Raw genomic sequence first — 22,333 nt, forward strand, 5'->3', positions numbered from 1 at the left:
TATAAAAATTGTATTTGTTACGGTGTTCACAAACCTTTTTATACTAAATAAACAAATACTAATACTACATTTACAAAGTTCATTTTCTTCTAAAACGTTTTTCACCCTTTTGCTATGTACAGTGCTGCTGAATGGTAAAAAATACAAGATAAAACATTCTGTTAAAAAATTAAGTGACTTACGGAAGCCAGACCCCAGCTGCTTTATTGATGAAGTCATTACATTATGTAGGAATGGCTTCCAAGGAGTTCATCTTTTTTCAGTGTCATGTCAAAGTTCAGTTTCCCAACAACACTATAAAATACTGATTTGTTTTTAAGCTTCATCCTTTTTAAACAGGGAAAAAAAAAAAACAACCCACACCTTTAAATCATTTTTATACTAAGGAAAAAAAAAGAGAAAGTCTCAGGATTTTGGAGGGGCAGGTGTGCCTCTTTTCCTTTTACTTTTTGAGTGGCTGCCTGAATGCTGCTGATGTCGTAGATGAGCTGCTTGTGCTGCTGCTGCTGCCATAGCCATTTGATGCTGCAAGAATCGCAACTGCTGCCACAAAGGAGGAGGAGAAAAAGCTTGTTAGTGTTAGCTACAAAACTATGGCTCACATCAGAAAGAACGGCAGTAAGGTGGTGGGGGGGGGGGGAAACAAAAATGGAAGTGCTGGGTGAACAAAAGAAACATATCATGTGCAGGGGGGCAATGAGTACAGTCAAGCAGCACCAGTGGCACAGAAGCCTGAGGGCGTCTCGTGTTTTACACACATTCTCTAACAGCTACTTCTTCGCCCTTTCTGTCCATTGCAGTAACTCAGCAACTTCAGGAAACATTTGGTGACGCTCTTTTAGCATGATGCATTTTCCATGCATGTATTATTTTCTATGTACCTCACAAGGAGACTGTGCAGAAGTATTTTAATATTTTCATCGACCACATGAATGACAATACTGAAGGAATGCTTTGCCAGAGCTGTTTCTGCATGCTGCCTGTAGCTGCACTACATTTGAACTTGCAGGTGCTTACAGTTTTGTTGTTTTGGAATCCTAATGGCACCTGGCAGTTTATTTAGTAATGTGCCACAAGCACTCCTTGAATGTTACCAAATTGGGAAGGTGGATGGCTTAAATGAATAAAAATAAATTCAGTGCTCCAAGCTGAGAGAATCACAGATTTCAAGTCTTATCACAATCATTTGCCAAAATTCAGAGGTTTGTTTCTTTGTAAGACCATAGTGACAGTTAAAAAAAAAAAACAGAAAACAAGGTTTTCGAATTTGGAGCTAAGAACTGTATTACTGTGTTCTTTTTTTAAACGGAGTGAAGTTGCTGGATTACTTGTATCTGTTGCTGCTGCTGCTGCAAGGCTTGTTGTTGTTGCTGTTGTAAGGCAGAAGAGAGCTGGAGTCTCTGCTGAGGAAGGCTTTGCCCAGGTCTGTTCATGGCAGAGCCAAGCTGAGACAACACTAAGAAAGGAGAAGGGGAAAGCAGGCAGGTCAAAGAGGTCAGGTCAAATTTATCAGGGTAGGGAAAGGAAGGCATAGGAAGAATGTAACAGAAAAGGAGAGTCACAGAATTAGTCTGAGTAAAACTGGAAACAGTACAGAATAAAATATACGTGATATACATACTTGGTTAGTTAGAACATAATTAGATTATGAAGTGCTTGTGGAGACACAAAGAGGTTTATTATACTAGATGTTCAGCACACAGTTGAGCATTCCTCAATGAAGTCTGGCATGGAATTTTCCTGTATTTTGTTTTCAGATCGGATGTGACAGCAAAATAATAAACTGATTACACTTAACTGCCAAACAAAGCAGAGAAGTGCATGCTTGGAAAGTCAAATATTTCTTGTACAGTTCATATGCTGATAATACATAGTGTGTTGTTCTGATTGTCTTAAATCAGAAAGACCAAACTTCATTTCAGTGTGAGTTTATCAACGTACACAGATACAAAGGGAGGCTCAGCAAGCACGTACCTGTGGCTTGAGGTTGCATGAAATTCCCTACTCCCGTCAGGTTAATGACAGCAGCTTGCTGGGCAGACAATGCCTGATCTTGATTTGATGGACCTTGGTCAGACCCCTAGCAAAAATGAAAAGCTTGATCCTTATTACCAAACTTTAGTACAGGTAAGTAAATAAAGCCAGTGTGAAGACAATCTATTAAAGTGCTATTTGAAAACATTTAATTCTACCTATCACAGTGCATTTACATACAAACTATTCTGGAGTTGCTACTGAAGCATAACAAACATGCTAATGCCCCCAAACAGCTGTGTGGGAGAAATGGTATTATGTTCATTGCCCAGCAGAAGTCCCATGCAGATAGCAGCTTCCCTGCTGTCAGGCAGCAGAGATGACAGTTTATGGTTGTAATGGCATCATGTCTTTTCTCTAGCCCAAAGCCTTCAGGTGACACCTGAAGCCATCTATATGCAAAAGATCCTAACCAGAATCAAAACAGGGTAAGCATAAAAACATTAAACTGTGTGACATGTGCCTCAACTTCATGATAAATACAAATACTGCTTTTAAAGTTTTGTTTTCTAAACAAAGTAGCTCTGACCTTAATCACACACATGGACTTACTGGAACCTGATCCAGTGTCTACTGATGTGAAAGGGTGCTGCATCACGCACTTTTCTAGAACTTAAATTATGCATTTATTCAAGAGGTAGGAAAATAAAGTATGTATTACACATATGACTTCCAGAAACAGCATGGCTAGTGTCTTAAGGAGGAAAAAAACCCCACCAGTTTTTGAGCTGGTACCTTTCCAGCAATAGCAACACTTCTTTTGAATGACCATATGAAATAATGCCAATAAGATTCGGGTAAATTGGACTAAGAGACTGAACACTCAGACACGCATCATCATCTCACTGAAGACCACAGAGAAGACTTACAAAGTCACAGAACCGACACCAGGAAGAAAAAACTTAAGTAAGAAGTACCTATGTATTCTGTTGGCAGCACAGGAAATTTTTGGTCTTTTTGGGCCAAAGTTTTTTTTCCACTAAGCAATTGCTTCACAGCCCTGTGAACACATACTTTCCTGCCCTTAGTAAAAACTATGGGATTTAGTATACAAAGTAGATCATTCTAGCTTTATGACCCCTAGCCCTAAACTGTAAGGAGTAGTAAAAAAACCAGTTCCTCGGGGCAAGTTAGCCAATGCAGAGAGATGGATTTTCTCCAAAAGAACTTTCTGTCATAGGAAGGTCTAGGCTCAAACCAGCCTTTGTATGAATGCCCTTAATGATCGATATCTAGAAAATAAAACCCAAGAGAACGAGCTTGCATGATTTTTTAGTAACTCAAAAAGTAACTGACGTTTGGATTCTAAGAATAAATCCCATGGGGTTGTACACTGTGAAACCACAGCGAATTCTGTGTGCAGAAGTCCTGCATATCTGGAAAGACAAATGTAATTCTCAGAAGCATAAAAGCAGAGCAGCTAGTTTTCCCAAAGTACTGGTGCTTGTAAGAGTTTTAGACACAGGCAGTACCAACCACTCAAAATCTGTCACTTTGAAGACAGATCAGATTTCCACTGCAATTTTAGACCTACACAATTCAACCAAACTGCTGAGTTTCCCCCTGTCCTAGGATGGACACGACATTGATAATGATGTACTCCCTGGAGAATTAACAAAGTAATAATCCTTTAAAATTGACTGGTTTACAATTGTTGTTTGTGAGGAAGTCTCATAGAATCATAGAACCACTAGGTTGGAAAAGACCTTAAAGATCATCGAGTCCAACCACAACCTAACCATCCTACCCTAACTCCAATAACGCTCTGCTAAATCATGTCCCTGAGCACCACATCCAAATGGTTTTTAAACACATCCAGGGATGGTGACTCAATGGGGAGCCTATTCCAGTGCTTCACAACCCAGTTTTTCCTAATATTCAACCTAAACTTCCCTGGTGCAACTTGAGGCCATTTCCCCTCATCCTGTCACCAGTGAGAAGAGATCAACCCTGCTCTCACTGTAGCCAGATAATTTTAAGAATAATTAAAATACATTTTAATGTATTCTACTTAATATAGTAGATTACACCAATATCAGAAATGTTTTAGTAACTCAAAAAGTCTTCAAAAGCACTGCAAATTAATTTCACATTCTAAATATTCCACTGAATTTTAGCATATTCCTCTGAGAACCTGCAAGGTCTGATGCAAAAACTGTTAAAACAATCTTGATTCCACTTCCTTAACCCATTTTAAATGCACTGATTTTCAGCCAGATTATTTTTGGCTTACCAGCAACAGAGGTAGTGTGAAAGGGAATACTTCAATTTGGAATCACATAAATAGAAGCACTCAATTTCATACAAGTGCTTTATTCTGGCATATCTGCCTCCTGTGCTGTCCCCTTCCCATAGCTCTGGAGTGTGTATGGGAGTGGCAGAATGAAGTAGGTAATGAAGCTGCCCATGATCTCCTCCTGGTATCCATTTTTTGAAGCATGGTGCAACATTTCACAGAATCATAGAATGGCCTGGGTTGAAAAGGTCCACAATGATCATCCAGTTTCAACCCCCCTGCTGTGTGTGCAGGCCTGCCAACCATCAGACCAGGCTGCCCAGAGCCACATCCAGCCTTTGTGGCATTTTGGAGCTGCCACCTCTGCAGTAATTAGAATATCTAGAAATTACACCCTGTTCTGCCCTGAAATGGAGGTCAGACATAATTAAGCACCTTTTGCTCATGTTTCTACCTGTATGTATGCTTAAACGAAATAAAATATTTACAGACCTTTCGAACAGCCTATCCCACATCAAATCTTACTTTCACTGCCAGCAGCAATTTAAAGTCAACACTGCACCTACCTGTGCATGTTCATGTCCACTTTTAGGCCCTACAAGCTGATTTTACTGTACTGTTTTTTGCTTCTCATGTAAATATAACATTAAAGAAAAAATGATTTGCAATAAAAACTCAAACACAGTATTTTTGGATGAATCTCTTGAATTCAAATGTCAGCATTTCTACACTGACAATGAAAACTAGCTGCTTTGTTGTGAGTTGAGAACGTAATTTTCACCTGACATCTTTATGGAAATAACTTTTTCCTCCCATTTTGAATGTCTTAATAAAAAAAAAATCAATTAACAACCGCAGGACATGCTTTATCCAATCAACTGGCTTCAAAGATTCGTGTGGGCTAAATATAGTAAACAGCACTAAGCATTAAGCATGGGTCTATAGCAATGTAAGAAAGGATTGTGTCCATGTGTATCAATTACCTGTAGAAGATTTAAGGGCCGAAGATTTGATGCATTTTTCAAACCAAAAGGGCTGCCTGTTGAAGAAAACATCTTTTTATTAGTAGAAAGTCTTTACTTATTTATACATGTGTATTGCAATCAATACACCCTTCCACTGGGATTATTTGTAAACATTTTGAAGCTGGAAAACTGGCAAACTTAAATTTTGTTTTTAAACATGAACGCTACATTTTCCTTTAAGTTGAAATGTTCACAGTTATCCAGATTTAAAGACAATTGGCTGTACAGAAAAACTACTGAACATTGTACACCGTAACCTGCAACCTCTGTATGCTTTTAGGATAAAGATGAATGTGAATATTATAGCAGTTCTTTTTCAGCGATTCTCCTTCTGGCTTTGAGACATTTTATTGTTTGCACAATAAAGTAATGGTCAAGAACTGAATGAAGTAGCAAGTCCGCTGGTTCTCAATCATTAAAACCACAAAACCCTGATCAAAACCTTAGCAGCTGCCCTCCCCTCCTGATGCCCCTGTGAAGATGCATCTGACTCATAGGGCTTTTGGCATCACTCCCCATGGAACTCTTCCAAGCTATGCTAAAAAGGTTTATATGTAGTTATCTGAGGTGGGTACCAAACTGATCTGAATGCTCCAGTAAAACAGTAGCTGTCAAACAGAATCCCCACTGAGGTCTGCCATGGACTTAGATAGCCTCTACTGTCATTTGTTATGTGAATGACAGTGTAGAGTGTAAAAATCTGTGACAAAACTGGCAAGGGTTGACGATGCCTAAAAGGACAGGATTAGAATTAGAAGTGATCCTAATGAGTTGGAAAATAAAGTCCAAAATCAGTGACATTGAATTCAAAAAGGACAAACGAACAAGTACAAAACTGAGCAACCAGCTTTGCATCTATACACAAAGAAATGAGAAATTACAGAAGTTACAGGTATATCTGAATAATCCGTATCACAAATTATAGAACACAAAGAAGAAAAGAACTTCTTCACACAGTTTACATTTATAAAACTGTCACAAAATGCTGCAGGTAACAAAATTACGAATGGGTTTCAAAAACCAATCAAGTAAGATCCCAGAATTAAATCTGCCACTGGTTATTAAGCAATCTGCAGCTGAGAAAGCCCCTCAGCTGGAGACTGCCAGAAGATGTACAGTCATAGACCAAAGGATGCATCGCTTTACATCTGCCTCAACTTAAACTCTTCCCTAAGCATCCTCTAATGGCCACTGTCAGAGCCAGTGAGAACATAAACTGGGTGGATTTTTGGCCTAAGCCACTACAGCCAATCGTAGGTTAATGCAAAAAAAAGAAACGCAAATAAAAACAGGCAGACCTCACTTGGGGAAATGTTAACAGGAATGTTGTGGAAGAGATGAGATGCAGTTATTCTGCTGTGCTCCACAGTGGTAAATCAGCCAAGCTCAAGCTTGTGTCCAGTTTTGGGTATCACATTTTAAGGATCTGAGCAAATTGGACAGTCTAGAAAAGAGTGACAGGATTATGAAAGGTTTGAAAAATACAACCTATCAGAAAGACAAGACAAATGTGGGACACAACAGCATGTTTCTGACAGAAGGTAAAGAGAAATGGTGAACAACTATATTCTACGCCTGCAAGGAATAGGAGAAAAAGTAATTCAACTTGCAATTAAGGAGATGAGCTGTGGTTAGAAGAAAACAATTTATACAGATCATGAACTACTCTTAACAGCTACTGAAGGAGACTGGAATCTTTGTCAGCAAAAGTATTTATGGAGAGTTTAGATACGGACAGCTCAGTACGAGCTTAGATAGATCCAACATTGTCAGTGTAAGAGATGCATATTTTGATGTCCCTTCTATCCTCTCAATTCAGTAATCATACTTTCAGGTTCTTTGTCTTAGTTTATTTTTTTGAAAACAATAAATACTGCTTTAATAAATATTGAAGCATACCGATTTATTTATATAGTCATATTTGAAAGCAATAAGAAACAAATTCGTTGTCCATCTAGAATTAAGTAGATAGATAGACAGAATAGAATAAAATACCCTGCACATTTAAAAAGGGAGGCCTCTTTCTACATTCAGTCATGTCTATTTCCACACAGTTATTACCAGTACCTGAATTTGGATTCGACCTTAAACATCCTGCTGGGCATGTCAAGTATAATCTGGATGTAGAGTATATTTCCCCAGCCTAGCTTTTAATAGTCAAATAATCTGTCATTTGCCTACACTTAGAATGTGAAAAATACTTATGCTGTTCTGAGATGCAGAGCTGAAGTCATCAGATAACCATCCATCCACAAACAGCCACTTTGGCCCACTGTTCTCACAAGACGTTCTCACACTGTCCCTCTCTGAAGGGTGGCTTTCCATGTTATTCACACTAACCTGCTTGAGAGGCAGACTGCATTGCAGCGGGCAGTGCACTTGGTACCAGACCTCCTGATGGTAAAATGCCACTCAGATTTATACCTGCAGGGGCTATGGCACCAGTGTTGCACCCCAACATAGGGTTTGAACCACTCATCAATGTCTGTGCTCCACTGTAGAAGAGGAAAGACAACACATCAAATCCAAGTGGTACAAGCAAAGCCAAGTAACTGAGGTTTTGCCCTCTGTCTTGTGGAAAGTAATTCAATTGTTTGCCAGAAATAAGATTATGGATAAAGCATCAAAGCAGCGTAAAAAAAAAACAAACATTATGCCTAGGGTATAACAAACATGTAAATCCATATTCCAGCAAACAATTTTCTATTTAGTTTAATCCATAGAAAAAGTAAGTCGTTCTTTTATTTTAGAAAAACTGAAAAGGTCAGTCCTCAGAGTGGTTGGAGTACTGCACCAAAAAGCTGAGGAGCGGCTCATGTTTTCCTCTAGCACCATATTGAAGTCTCCTCAGCTGATCAGCACTGATCAACTGCCAACACCTCAGATAAGAAACTGCAGTGCCTGATAACTGCACTGAAGAGCACCGTGTATCTTACACAGTCCATCCTATACTGACCGTGGTATTTCCATTCAGTCTAAAAGCAGTTCACTTTATACCATATAGCCTTCTCTCACCAGCAGCATTATTTCCTAATACTGCAAAATGAGCTTTACAGATCAAAGGACTTTCTACCTCAGTATTTGATTAAACTGTCAGAAAACGTACTCGCTCTTTTCTTAAGTTTTACACACTTTTCATTCATAGACATGTTAAAAATGAAAATCTTTCCATTTCTCATGTAGAGAGGTCTTAAACTTATGGCACAGCTTATGGAATTCAATTATATGCATCTGGAAAAGCTGAAAGTAAAATTTTTCTAATGGAATTCTTTCAATATTTTGATAGTAAAGGCCTTAAATTTCAGAAATATAAATAGTTTCTAGTGGGTTTTCACTTCAAAATTACAAAGTCAGTGATCTTTTTGTATCACAGCTATTGAGAAACACCTATCCTCCTAAAGGACGCTGAACAGCTTTGTGCAAAAGGACAAAAAACCAAAAATGAAACAAAGAAAAATGAAAAAAAAAAAAAACCCAACCCAATCCACCACCAACCAACCCACCCAGGACAAACTAAGAAATCATCGTAACAAAGAACTTACCACACAGAGCCCACTACATTGATGAAGTTAAGTCCTGCAGGGTTTGCCATGACCTGGGTGGAGGCTGTTCCTGTAGTAATGGATGTTACCATGGTGGAAAGAGGAATGGTCATTACAGGCAGTGCCTGGCTCAGAGACATCTGCTGCTGAGCAAACGGGGTTAACAAAGTGGGCTGAGGGGTGAAGCCTGATTCTTGGGGAGTAGGGGTGGCAGAAGGGGTAATAGGAGTTGAGCTCTGAGCATCAGAAGGGTGTGGGGTCGATGAAGGGGTGTTGGTTGGAGTAGGAGTAGATGGTTTAGGAGTTCCAGACCCTGCTCATTGAGAAAAATAAAAAGTGCTAGTTTGTTATAAAAGGCCTGTTGGTTTTCTTTTTTTTTTTTTTTTTTTTTGTATAATAAGGTTAATGGACTCTTATTTAGCACTGAAATTTGTCCCATTTTTCAAATGGCAAGTGTTAATTTCTACATGACACGAGTGTTGCAGCACGCACTCAGTGTTAAGGATGCAGTATAATCACACAGAAAGCTCAATCTCCGTCCTTTAAGCCAAACACTGTTTTTTATCCTGCATTAAGAACCTTCCATAGTTTACCACACATTAAGTCACAACTCTATTTAGAAATACTTGAACCAAACCAAAACAATTTCTTAGCGACCGGCTTATCCTAATTAATGTTTTCTGTCCTAAAATGTTAAACACACAGTCTGTATGCGCTGCCTGCACAATAGCACCATGCTAAGAACGTACCATGGAAAACAACAGATTCAACAAAGAACAGATACTGCCACTAAATCATCACGGGGGTCACTCTGAATTTCGTCAGATAGCTAAACTCCCATTTGCCAACTTCTGATCAAATAAAATGAACAACTTCTTTTAAAACAGGAACCAGATGATAATACTGCATCTTTACAAGTTACTGTTTGGTGTCTTTACTTGAATGTAGTTTGTACGTAGCAATATTTGTTGTGGATGCTGTTAGCATAATTTATGAATAGAAAAATGAAACAAAAAAAAACAACCAAAAAGCTCAGTGTTTTTCTCTCTCTCTCTCTCAAAAAAAAAAAGCTTTCATGTCCTGCAGAAAGAAAGGAAAGAAGTGTGAACGTCCAGCTGTTGTGATCAGGGCCTTACTTCTTAAAGTAACAACTGCGAGCAGTAGATTTACACAATCCATAGCACTAAAATAAGCACTGAGTAAATCTGGTAGAAGAAAACTTGTCTAAGTTTTCTAGTTTTTCTTTGTGCAAAACAAGAAGGCAGAAAAGTTACACCTTTTGAGCTACAGAGATTTTAAATTATTTAATGAAAAAAATGCATATTATAACACTGTGCAGGATACTGGAATGTGCAGTACATGATTATTCATTAAAACTGAAACTGCAGCTATGGTTTCTTTGTACAGATCTTTTCACAAGATGTCTCAAGACACATACATATTTTAAAAATGGAGTTTGATCTATTGCTATGATTACAACGATCCTGTCAGTGTTAATGAAAATAATTAAGCTAGGATGTCATTTATTACTGAAATTTACATTTTAACACCTGAGAATACGGTGCTATCATCATCAGCATCACCACCACACTTGCAATCAGCAATGATTTGTAAAACAGTGTAGGAGTGTTTTAAAAAATCATCTTATAGTTTATTGTATCACCACCTTGGGACTGATCAGATTATATACATACACAGAGATACAACTGCATCAGCTCCTGTAACATTTAAAAAATCAGATGCTTAAATTATGTCAAGGCAAACTGATCTAACATACTGTTTTTACACGGGAGGAAAAATCTACACTTTGGAATTTCATCTCATCACATCATCTACCAGCCTTTCATAGAAGAGGAGATCATACTAATTGCATAAAAGGTATTAAAACGTATACACAAAGGGTGCATACATATATACAGAAAAAACGAACACAGTTACAATAAACATAAAAATACATACAGTGAACAAGAGACCTGCCTAAGGCTGCATAACTTATACAATTTAGGGTACACTGTACACTTAACTTTCATCATTCCACAGGTTAAGAAGTTTTATCTCAGGAAGCATTTATGCAAAAGCCTAAGATTTAATGGAGAATTTAGGTCGTGACTCACTTTGTGAAGAGCTCGCAGGAGACATGGCAGCTGGAGAGAGCATGCTAACTTGGTTAAGATCCATGGATTGTTTCCGAGAAAGACCAGGAGGCTTAGAAGAAGGTGGAGGAGGTGGAGGAGTTGGGGATTTTAGATGGCCACTTGACTGCTGTGGACTAAAGATATTACCTGAAAACAAGCGAACAAACAAAATTAAGATACCTTTTTTTACAAGATAACTCAAGTATCTTTTAGGATATGCGTTTGTGAATGACACAATCAGAAATTAACAAAGTGCTACACAAAAATCTCGTTTCACAGAGAAGATACTGACTTCTACAATGCAAAACTTTACTAAAGGGTCAGCATATCACTTTACAATAAGCAGAACGCATGGAAAGGAAATGCTCAAGTGGATAAATAATTACCTGAAGAGCTACTTCCTGAACTTGAAGGTAATTTGATGGGAGGAGGTCGGTGTTTTACACCTTTCCCCAATACTGAAGACTGAACAGAGCCTGATATACTTTCGGGCTGCTAGGAGGAAAAGAGAAATTAACACTACCAGAGCAATAATGTGAGCTTTCATGTATTTGAGAGATAACATAAATCAATTAACTGGCATTAGAATTCTCAAAATGATGACAGGATATCCTTAAAACATTTCAGGATTGTAGTTATTCAGAAAATAAGCTACTGAAAATCCTTTTTAGATAAAGTGCTTACCATCAAGAAGAAACTCTGTACTTCCAGAAAAAATTAAACTGAGAAAAAAAAAATTAAGGTCTTTGTTTTTCTCAAATCTTTCTTTGTAACTTTTTACAAATGCAAGTGACAGATGCACTTGAATAAAAAAGACAGTTTACTCTTACTTGAAAAATTACGTTCTTTCATTCATTCACCAGCTGCAAACATCTGCTATTCCAATCAATGAAGATCTCTGTTCCTAGGAATAGGAATCTGAATACATTCAGGAAAATCCTGAATGTGTACAAATCAATACTTTTTCTCACTGACTTCAGTGGGATCAGAATTTCCCTAGGCTGTTTATATTAAATGTGCTAGGTTTCTGTTTTTTCTCTGTTAACATGCTTATCAGGGTGTTTAAAACAATTCAACTTCAGCAAATCAAATCTATAGTTCTTAGCCACCCACAAGAGACCATAAATCCATAATTTCAATAGCTGACATCATCAAAAGACTCAGTGAAACACATTTACATATATAGACTATATATAAAACATGTATCCAATAAATGAAAATGGTGTCTAAACAAGCCTACTATCTACAAACAATCTGCAACTAGAAAATCAAGCTCTCAGTAAAGCAAACAGAATATTTCAGTGCTGGAGGCCTAACTTAGATTAACACAGGCTAAGAAATCAGAGCAACCACTGCTGTGCAGAATTAACTTTTCTGGAGAAAACACACACTTACAGCAAAAAGAGACATTGCCCCATTTCTAACTGCTAACAAAAAGAGTACTTCTGAAATTCTGAGCATAAGTTTCTCTTCTGCTATCAAAGACTCCTTTCTCCATTTTGAAAACAAAGACTAAAGCTCCATTCAAAATAAAACAGATCATCAAATAAAGCAAAATAAGTAACTTTGGTCCACCCTTCAGCGGGGGCTTGTACAGCTGGACTCTTCCAAACTAAGTTATTCTATGACTTTGTACATGTGAGCTGTGTGTAGATGTGCACATACACACACACACACACACACACACATTCACGTGTAGATGTGTATATACAAACTAAAACACACTCATATTCTTTTCATAGAATCATAGAATCACTAAGGTTGGAAAAGACCTACAAGATCACCCAGTCCAACCGTTCACCTATTCCCAATAGCTCCTACTAAACCATGTCCCTCAACGCAACATCCAGTCTTTCCTTGAACACCCCCAGGGTCGGTGATTCCACCACCTCCCTGGGCAGTCCATTCCAGTGCCTGACCACCCTTTCTGAAAAGTAATACTTCCTCATGTCCAGCCTGAATTTCCCCTGGCGTAGCTTGAAACCATTCCCCCTGGTCCTATCACTAATGACACGAGAGAAGAGGCCGACCCCCAGCTCACTACAACCTCCCTTCAGGAAGTTATAGAGAGCAATGAGGTCTCCCCTGAGCCTCCTCTTCTCCAGGCTGAACATTCCCAGCTCCTTCAGCCTCTCCTCATATGGCCTGTGTTCCAGACCCCTCACCAGCTTCGTTGCCCTTCTTTGAACACGTTCCAGGGCCTCAATATCTTTCTTGCAGTGAGGGGCCCAAAACTGGACACAGTACTCAAGGTGCGGCCTGACGAGTGCTGAATATAGGGGAACAATCACCTCTCTGCTCCTGCTTGCAACACTGTTTCTGATGCAAGCCAGGATGCCATTGGCCTTCTTGGCCACCTGGGCACACTGTCGGCTCATGTTCAGCCCAGCATCAATCAATACCCCCAGGTCCATTTCCTCTACGCAGTCCTCCAGCCACACCGCCCCAAGCCTGTAGCGTCGTCTGGGGTTGTTGTGGCCGAAGTGCAGGACCCGGCATTTGGCCTTGTTGAAACTCATCCCATTGGCTCCAGCCCAGCTCTCCAGCCTGTCCAGATCCCTCTGTAGGGCGTCGCTACCCCCAGGCAGATCCACGCTTCCAGCCAATTTGGTGTCATCTGCGAATTTACTGAGGGTGCACTCGATGCCCTCATCGAGGTCATCTATAAAGATATTGAAGAGGACAGGCCCCAGCACCGACCCCTGCGGAACACCACTCACGACCGGTCGCCAGCTGGATTTGACTCCATTCACCACCACTCTCTGCGCCCGGCCCTCCAGCCAGCTCCTTACCCAGCCAAGAGTGTACCCATCCAAGCCTCTGACTGCCAGCTTCTGCAGGAGAATGCTGTGGGAGACAGTGTCAAAGGCTTTGCTGAAGTCTAGGTAGACCACATCAACAGCCTTTCCTTCATCCACCAGATGGGTCACTAGATCATAGAAGGAGATCAGGTTGGTCAAACAGGACCTGCCCTTCATGAACCCATGCTGGCTAGGCCTGATCCCCCGGTCACCCTGCACATGCCGCATGATCTCCCTCAAGACGATCTGCTCCATAACCTTCCCTGGCACCGAGGTCAGGCTGACAGGCCTGTAGTTCCCCGGATCCTCCTTACAACCTTTCTTATAAATGGGAGTCACATTGGCAAGCCTCCAGTCATCTGGGACCTCACCAGTCAACAAGGAGCGCTGACAGATGATGGAAAGCGGCTCGGCTATCACCTCCGCCAGTTCCCTCAGCACTCTCGGGTGGATCTCATCTGGCCCCATCGACTTGTGACAGTCCAGCTGGAGCAGTAGGTCTCTGACTGTTTCTTTCAGAATCGCAGGGGGGTTAGTGTGCTCCCCGGCCGAGATTACCAGGTCAGAGAGAGGGGTATCCTGAGGATAACTGGTCTGACTTTTAAAGACAGACGTAAAGAAGGCATTCAGAACCTCCGCCTTTTCCTTATCCTCAGTGGTCACATTCCCAGCCTCATCCAGCAAAGAGTGGATATTCTCCTTTGTCCTCCTCTTACTGTTAATGTATTTATAAAAGAGTTTCTTATTCCTTTTCACACCAGCAGCTAGGTTAAATTCAAGCTGGGCTTTTGCCTTTCTGATTTCACCTCTACACATCCTAACAACTTCCCTGTATTCATTTTGAGTGGCCTGTCCCTCTTTCCACAGGCGGTAGATTCTCTTTTTCTCCCGGAGCCTCAGGAATAGCTCCCTATTCATCCACGCCGGTCTTCTTCCCCGCCGGCTCATTTTGCAGCTCAGGGGGACTGCCTGCTCCTGCGCCCTTAAGACTTCCTTCTTGAAGAGCAACCAGCTCTCTTGGACCCCTTTGCTTGCTAGGACTGAATGCCAGGGGACTCCCCCTATTAGTCCCCTGAACAATTCAAAGTCCGCCCTCCTGAAGTCCAAGGTAGCAGTATTACTATTCCCCCTCCAGGCTCCACCGTGAATCACGAAGTCTATCATTTCATGATCACTCTGTCCAAGACAGCCTCCAACCTCCACATCTCCCACCAAACCTTCCCTGTTTGTGAACAGCAGGTCTAGTGGGGCAGTTCCTCTCGTGGGCTCTCCGACCAGCTGTATCAGGAAGTTGTCCTCTACGCATTCCAGAAACCTCCTAGACTGCTTCCTCTGTGCTGTGCTGTACTCCCAGCATACGTCAGGGAAGTTAAAGTCCCCCATGAGGACAAGGGCAGGCGACTGTGCAGCTTGTGCCAGCTGCTTATAGAATACCTTGTCTGTTTCTTCATCTTGATTTGGGGGTCTATAACAGACGCCCACCAGGGTGCCTGTCTTGTCAGCCCTTCCTCTGATCTTTACCCATAGGGATTCAACGTTATCGTCCCCAGCCATAATCTCAGTAGCGTAAAAGCATTCCCTAACATAGAGAGCTACACCTCCACCCCGCCTTCCTTGCCTATCTTTCCTGAAGAGTTTATAGCCATCCATTGCAGCACTCCAATCGTGGGAGCAATCCCACCACGTTTCCGTTATGGCTACTAGGTCATAGTTTGCCTGCTGCACAATGGCTTCCAACTCTTCTTGTTTGTTGCCCATGCTGCGTGCATTAGTGTAGACGCACCTCAGCTGAGCCCCTCGCCTCTCACCTAATCCCACTACCACTTCCCCAGGCTGCTCTCTAGCAGGCCTGTCTTTATCCCCCTCCCCCTTCCTATCTAGTTTAAAGCCCTCTCTACAAGTCCCGCCAGCTCCTGGGCAAGTATCCGTCTCCCTTTTGGAGACAAGCAATTCCCATCAGGAGACCTCAGGCCAGATGCCGAGTAGACCACCCCATGATCAAAGAATCCAAAATTTTTACGCTTGCACCAGCCTCTCAGCCATGCATTTATAAGATGGCTTTTCCTGGTCATATTCTGTATTCCTGGTCATTTTCTGTAACTGCTGCAGCTTTTCTGGCTGACAGAAAGAACTCCCAGAGCATGGTTATGGCACTTCAGAGGAGTTATTTAGTAGAAAGATGTAGCAACACAAATAGCCACATGAGACACAAATTCATATACTAGCTGAAGTTACACTACTGAATCTCACCAAGAAAGCCAGCATAAGTAATGCACAGAGCAGTGTCAACAAGAATGAAAGTTCAGGAATGTAGGAAATTTCTAACAGATGCATACATATGAATATATGCACGTCCAGTTTTATTTGAAAATTATTCTCTTTAAATTAAGAGGAAAATAAGTTTTAAAGGAAAAGGAAAAGTTCAGCAACTGTATCTACTTTTATGTTTACTGATGCATTTTATATAACATACAGGTGCACTGTACCATACTGCTCTGGGAAAGGTTAATCTGAATAGAGAAAAAAGCTGCATCAAAACACTGGAGCTAACTCTAATACAGATTACTGTAAAAAAGAGTCATGCCTAAAATACAATTACTGAATAGTAGAAACAAAAGTACTTTTCTCTAACTTGCTCGATATATTCACCATAAATGATTATGGCAATGCGTTTAAAATTAATTCAGCTTGAATTTTTACATGATTTCACTTATAAATGTGAAAGATGAGAATTCTAATAATTCAGTAATCAAGCATGAGTAAAAAATATTCAGCTCAATAAACTCACTTCCATTTCCTTCCCTGGAGAAAGATGACTAAGATTGATTGATCCACCTGAATTATGGAACATTTTCACAGGACATTTAGCTTCACTTTTTACCAACTCGTGATACTGGTTCACCACTCTGAAACAAACAAATACATAAAAACATGTTAAAAGACTAATAATTTGAAGATGATACAAACACAGATGATACCTAAACATATAACTACGCATAAAAGGGACTTTAAATACATATCCATGTAAAACACACATACATAAAGACATATGCTCCTGGGTTCTGTTCTTATTCTTCTTTCTAATGCCAACTACAGCTCCTCAGATAAAGCAGTTTCCCACAAGAAACTTGAGTTTCTATAAGACCCATCTTACCAGAGAAACATATCCCACCCTTCTCAATCATGCCTTATTAACTTATTCACTGCGTTTTGGAAGTATGGACATTTGTAAACAACTGTTTTCAAGGATGAAGCAGAGGAAAATTTCAAAGGTCTCTGATGAACACCTTGAGAACTCACTAAGAATGGCAACTGCTTACACTGAACCAGACTGACACATTACTTTCACAAATATCCCACTAGTTTTGTGCTTCTTGCTCTTTCTGTAATGTTATAATAAAACTATTAAACATTAAAATAGGTTTTGTTGCTTACGTACGTTAACTATCTTATAAATTTTACAAGGACTGCTCTGAAAGTAACACTTCTACTGCTAGCCCATGACATCAGAGGCAGATGTTGGTGGTATGGCAGTAGAGGCTGAACCTTCTCATCAATATTCCATTACATTTTGTTGCTGTGTGACAGATGGCAGAAGAAGGGCAAGTCTGACCGAATGGTGTCTGACATGGAAGTACATATGAAGCAAAGTGTGGAACTGAATGCTTCCATGCAAAAAACAACTTCAGCCATTAGCATTCGTCAGTGTTTGCTGAGCGTTTATGGAGACCAAACAGCGGATGTGAACACAATGAGGTGATGGGTGGTGTGTTTCAGCAGTAGCAATACCAGGTCATCTCCACTGGTACAGATTTTCATACATGTTTACAAGCAGGCTCTTGTTCAAGGCTGGCAAAATGCACAGCTAATGGTGGTGATTCCGCTGAAAAACAGAATGTGTTTTGTAGCTGATAATTTGCTTTGTTAAATACTGTTACATTGCTCTCTGTATCTGTTGTAGTTTCCATGAAAATAAACAGGAGGCATTACCTTCAGAGCAACCTGTGTTTATGGGCCCCCAAGACAATCTCTTTTCACTGAGAGCAGCCAAGGCAAGCCAAAAGGTTAGACACACATGAACTGTATTTTAATTTGGTATAATATTGATGTAATATCCTGCCATAAGCAGTGGCCCAAGGCTTAACAACATAGAAAAGGAGATAGAGTACCTTTTCTGCAATTAGAACATAGACAATTCAAAATTGAAGTGGGACAAGTAATAAAAAGCTATGTACCCAAAAACTGGCCCTGCCCTCTTCCACCTCTAATATTTCCTGTTCCTACCCCTGAAGCCCAACTGCTTATTCTGATAGAAGGATTTGGACAGAGCAGTAAATGTGATCAGGAAATCAATCACAAGACTGATCAAAACTAAACCCCTGTATTATTACTATTGTGCTGGTTTTCAGCCAACAATTCCTCAATTCAGCTTGCAGCACCAGCAACGAAAGCCTCTATCAGCACAAGGAACTAGGAAAGCAAATAGGTATTTTTGATCAATAAATTACTAAAACAAAGAGTATTATTTATGATTTTTTATGAACTCTGGGTTTCATCTCCTGCCAGGCATACAAGAATGGGGAACAGTTAGGGCATGGGCACCACATCAAAGTCTCCTAAGAGTGCACAAATGTGCAATCAGCATTGTGAGAAACTGCTTTTTAAAAGCTCTGCTTTCATATGAAAGAAGGTACAACACACACATCCAATCACATCAGGCATGTTGATAAATATTCAAAGAAATCCTTATTTTGCTACCACACAGTTATGACAGACAGCATTGCTATGCCAACCATTCTACAACCTAAGTATATTGGAGAGCTGTTTTGGTATTTGCTTCTCTAAGAAAGCTGAAACAATGAGCAGCATTAAAAAAAACACAAATAAATGAAGTCCTATACCACTCTTTGAGCTGAAATTAACAACTTCCATGACTGCTAACTTGCCACATAAAATCTCAAGACAAAATTCCTTGTAGGAGCTCTCAGAATTTTATCATTACTTGTATGATCAAGAATAACCATGCAAACAGTGAACAACATGCTTGGAATTTAGGTTTTGGAACAAGCCATATTACACACTTGTTTTCCTCTGTATTTCCTTGCTCATTAAATGTGGGAACTGCAGGCTACCTCCTACCTATTATAATAGCAATTTATTCCTCTTATTTTGCTTATCTGCTCTGCACATTTCCAGAAATACAACATAAACAGTCACAATAGCAAAAAGGAACAAAATTAAGCATCAAGTCAGCTGGCCATATACACAATATCTGTTGCATATACAATTTACCTTTCAGCATCAGTCTTGGAACCAATGAGGAACCTGAAATGTAAAACAGTAAAAAACATCTTCAGTGATGAACTGCATTAAAATAGTATGATCTTTATAATTATGAACCTTGAAAAAATAAATATCAATGCTATTCTCTTCTTAGACTCTCTCAGAGACAAGAGATACTTTTACTCATTTGATGGACTGGGTATTATTTAGTACCTGAAGTAACAACTTAGCTTCATTACCATGGGTACAATGGTACAATGAACTTAGCTTCATTACCATGGGTACAATACACACATGTTGTCTAATACAGGTGCCTTTAAATTACAAAGTAAAAGGTAGAATATGGAATTCTTTTTCTTTAAAAGAAATGGAAGCAAGTAACTAATATAGCATGGCTTCTGCTAAAAGAATAAATCAACATACCAACCCAGAAACACAGAAATACCCATATAGCACTTATGTATGTGTGTCAAAACCAGCTCTATCTGTAGGACTTCAACATTTGGTTTCCACTGTTGGATTTCACATGTCCAAATTCCAGTTTCCCACCATTTTCCAAAATCAAGCATTTTTCTTTTGTTTAATACTCCTGGTTTGCAAACTATCTTATTACTTCTCTTAATGTTTTAGTTTAAGAAAAAAAAACAACTCTTCCTCACTCCTAGTGTTATTACACAACTGTAAACTAGATCTGTTGTTCTAAGTAGATCAGTATTAAGTACAGAAAGAGAAGAGCCTTAGATTTAGCAAAAAAAAAAGCAGTATACAGCAATTATATGCCAAACAATGCTAAAAATTCTTTTTTTTTTTTAATTGACCTAAAGTTTGCTCAACCTAACTGCTCCCTGCCTGCTCTGCTGCACAGGTTTCTCCATGCAAAGCAGTGTCACATACAACAAGAAGAGCTAAGAGTTGAGAACCTTTGTAAAAACTGAATAGCAGACTCAAACCAGTATTACAAACAGGACTAAACTTGGGAGCCCATGTTTACTGCCTTCATTTGTTTAGCCTTAAATTCTCTATATAAAGGTAAATGTGATATAGTCAAGTCTTATGTTTTCACAGCATCTGGCAGATTTCATCAGAATGATTACAGCTGTGAGAACCATTGTGAAACTGAAGCTAAGTTGTTACTTCAGGTATTTCATGCTAACCATGTCTGGCAGGATTTTCACAACTGGAGATTTTTTCTTAAAATGTAGTTTTAACATACAAGAGCATTCAGATTTTGTATAAAACAACATGCTCTACCAACATCATATCTTCAATATATCTTTTCTCATCAGAATTATTTTAATGAGGTTTATTAGCTGAAATTTTCAAAACAAAAAAACCTCTTGAATCAGATTTCCAGCTCCTGAATGCTCTCATGCCAGAAAATGTTAAGTAGTGTTTGTTGCCTTTTATTTGTTGGATCACAGCAAAGATTAAAGGAACACAACTTACTGTGGTGGAACTAACAAGCTGTCACTCTCATCATCACCTTTGAGTGTCTGAATTTTACCATAGTACAGTGGATTGCCAAGAGACTGAAAAATGGTCAGCTTTGTTTTTTGCAGCTGATTACCAACTTCACATTCAAACACATAATCATCTTTTACTTCCTGGAAGACAGAAAAAAAATGATCAAATAAATCTTACAAAAACAGTAGCAAAAAAGAGCTGGTAAAATAAGCCAGTCCTATGCAATACAAGACATAAATAAACACATTGTAAGAAGGGATGTAGTTGCTACTACAAAAACTAGGAGGAAAAAGGGGGAAAAAAAAGTTTACCATCTCTTAATAAATACCATAACATTGCAAATCTTAAAGCAATGATGTTAGATGTCAAAAGGAAGTCCAGGTAAACATATATACAAAGTGTTATAAAAATAGTGGCAGTGCAAAAGAAAAAAAAAAGTTCTAAATAAAATGCCAGACATGAAAACAATGCTCTATAGGGAAGTTTTACCTAATATGAGGCTGAAAAGACACTTGATAGATGCTGTTAATAAAGATGCTGTTAAAAATGCTTCAGAAATTAGAAACAATTAATGAACTGATTTATGTCTAATTATGTTAAAACAACCTTTCTTCATCAAATCATGCAATTTGCATCAAATCTTAAGGCTTCACTTCAACACCACAGAAAGGGCTTTCTGTAAGAGGCATTTAACATTACATAATCTCTTTTGAAGCAGCGTCTGCATGAAGAAAGCAATTTGTTGATCTGAGTACTGTTCCCTGTAAATTCTTATATTTATTTACTATACAGTAACAGCACTTACTTTGAAGATTGAAATTGCTTTCTGTTGTGTTTCTGGCAAACCTGAGGAAATTACAACACTAATCATATGTATGAGGTTGTGTATGAAATTACAAGTTTCTGTAATAATGTTTCCAAACACATGTAGCACATGTAAGGTTAATTACATTGGAAAAGGGAAGATTATTCCCACACTGGTTTAGATTTTATTGAAATAAGGGATATTTTAACTAGGGACAGAACAGCTTGGTCAAAGGTCTGAATTACTCACATGTGCTGGCCAAACAGTTGGTTGTGAGTCATCAGGCTTGATAGAACTCTCCACTTTGGCATATTTTTCCACCTTAAAATGGAGATAGGAAAAAAAAAATACAGAAACAAAAGAAATCCCCAAGCTAATGATCATATTGGCCCGAGTTAATGTCAGTCTAGCACAGCTTCTTCTTTTGAAGTGGATAATGCTAAACCCTTCAAAAAGTGAGTACAATCCTCTGTATTTAGCATTCTGAAAAGTTAAATTGGAGATCCTTACATTTATTGTTATACCATAGTTGTTATGTTAAACTTAACAAAAGAGTGGCTTAAAACTGTAGCATCACATGAGGAGTGACATGCATTGCCATCCTTACTAAAAGCTACAATCCTGGCTACTCTACCAACCCCTTCTGTATGCCAGTAGTATACAGTGCCAAAAGCCAAGAATAGGCATGTCCTCGAGATCAGAATGCATACAGACTTATGAGAAGAATTTCCAATGAATATTTTCAATATCATTTTCAATTTTTTTGTAACAGATAGTTCTACTTCCTAAAGTATACATTACAAAGAAAAATTCTACCAGGCTGAGAAGCAACTCATTTTAAAATACTTTCCTTATTTTTTTAACATAAGACAACTTAAAATAGACACTTGAAGACAATCTCTCAGATGAACAATATTAAAGATCAGTTTGCACTGTTGATCTTATCCAAACTATCACACTGCAGTTGTAACGTATTCCAATGTAGCTTGTTTTTATCCTAAACTAAAG

The 22,333-nt window shown here is 39.1% G+C and overlaps 1 protein-coding gene across 1 annotated transcript in view; it reads right to left on the bottom strand.

The window, feature by feature from the left end:
* Positions 1-405: 405 nt before the first annotated feature.
* The window catches only part of SUPT20H (SPT20 homolog, SAGA complex component), a gene marked incomplete at both ends in the record, with an annotated part of 33,128 nt that continues 11,200 nt past the window's right edge, over positions 406-22,333 (bottom strand). The window contains 12 exons of the mRNA XM_079534421.1: positions 406-543; positions 1,329-1,456; positions 1,975-2,080; positions 5,254-5,305; positions 7,632-7,790; positions 8,838-9,150; positions 10,952-11,119; positions 11,359-11,467; positions 16,562-16,679; positions 19,066-19,098; positions 20,503-20,660; positions 21,575-21,646. Of these exons, the coding sequence (XP_079390547.1) occupies positions 406-543; positions 1,329-1,456; positions 1,975-2,080; positions 5,254-5,305; positions 7,632-7,790; positions 8,838-9,150; positions 10,952-11,119; positions 11,359-11,467; positions 16,562-16,679; positions 19,066-19,098; positions 20,503-20,660; positions 21,575-21,646 (1,554 nt within the window). The remainder of the gene's footprint in view (positions 544-1,328; positions 1,457-1,974; positions 2,081-5,253; positions 5,306-7,631; positions 7,791-8,837; positions 9,151-10,951; positions 11,120-11,358; positions 11,468-16,561; positions 16,680-19,065; positions 19,099-20,502; positions 20,661-21,574; positions 21,647-22,333) is intronic.

The sequence above is a fragment of the Tetrao urogallus genome, assembly GCF_951394365.1.
Source record: "Tetrao urogallus genome assembly, chromosome: 1".
Lineage (NCBI taxonomy): Eukaryota > Metazoa > Chordata > Aves > Galliformes > Phasianidae > Tetrao > Tetrao urogallus.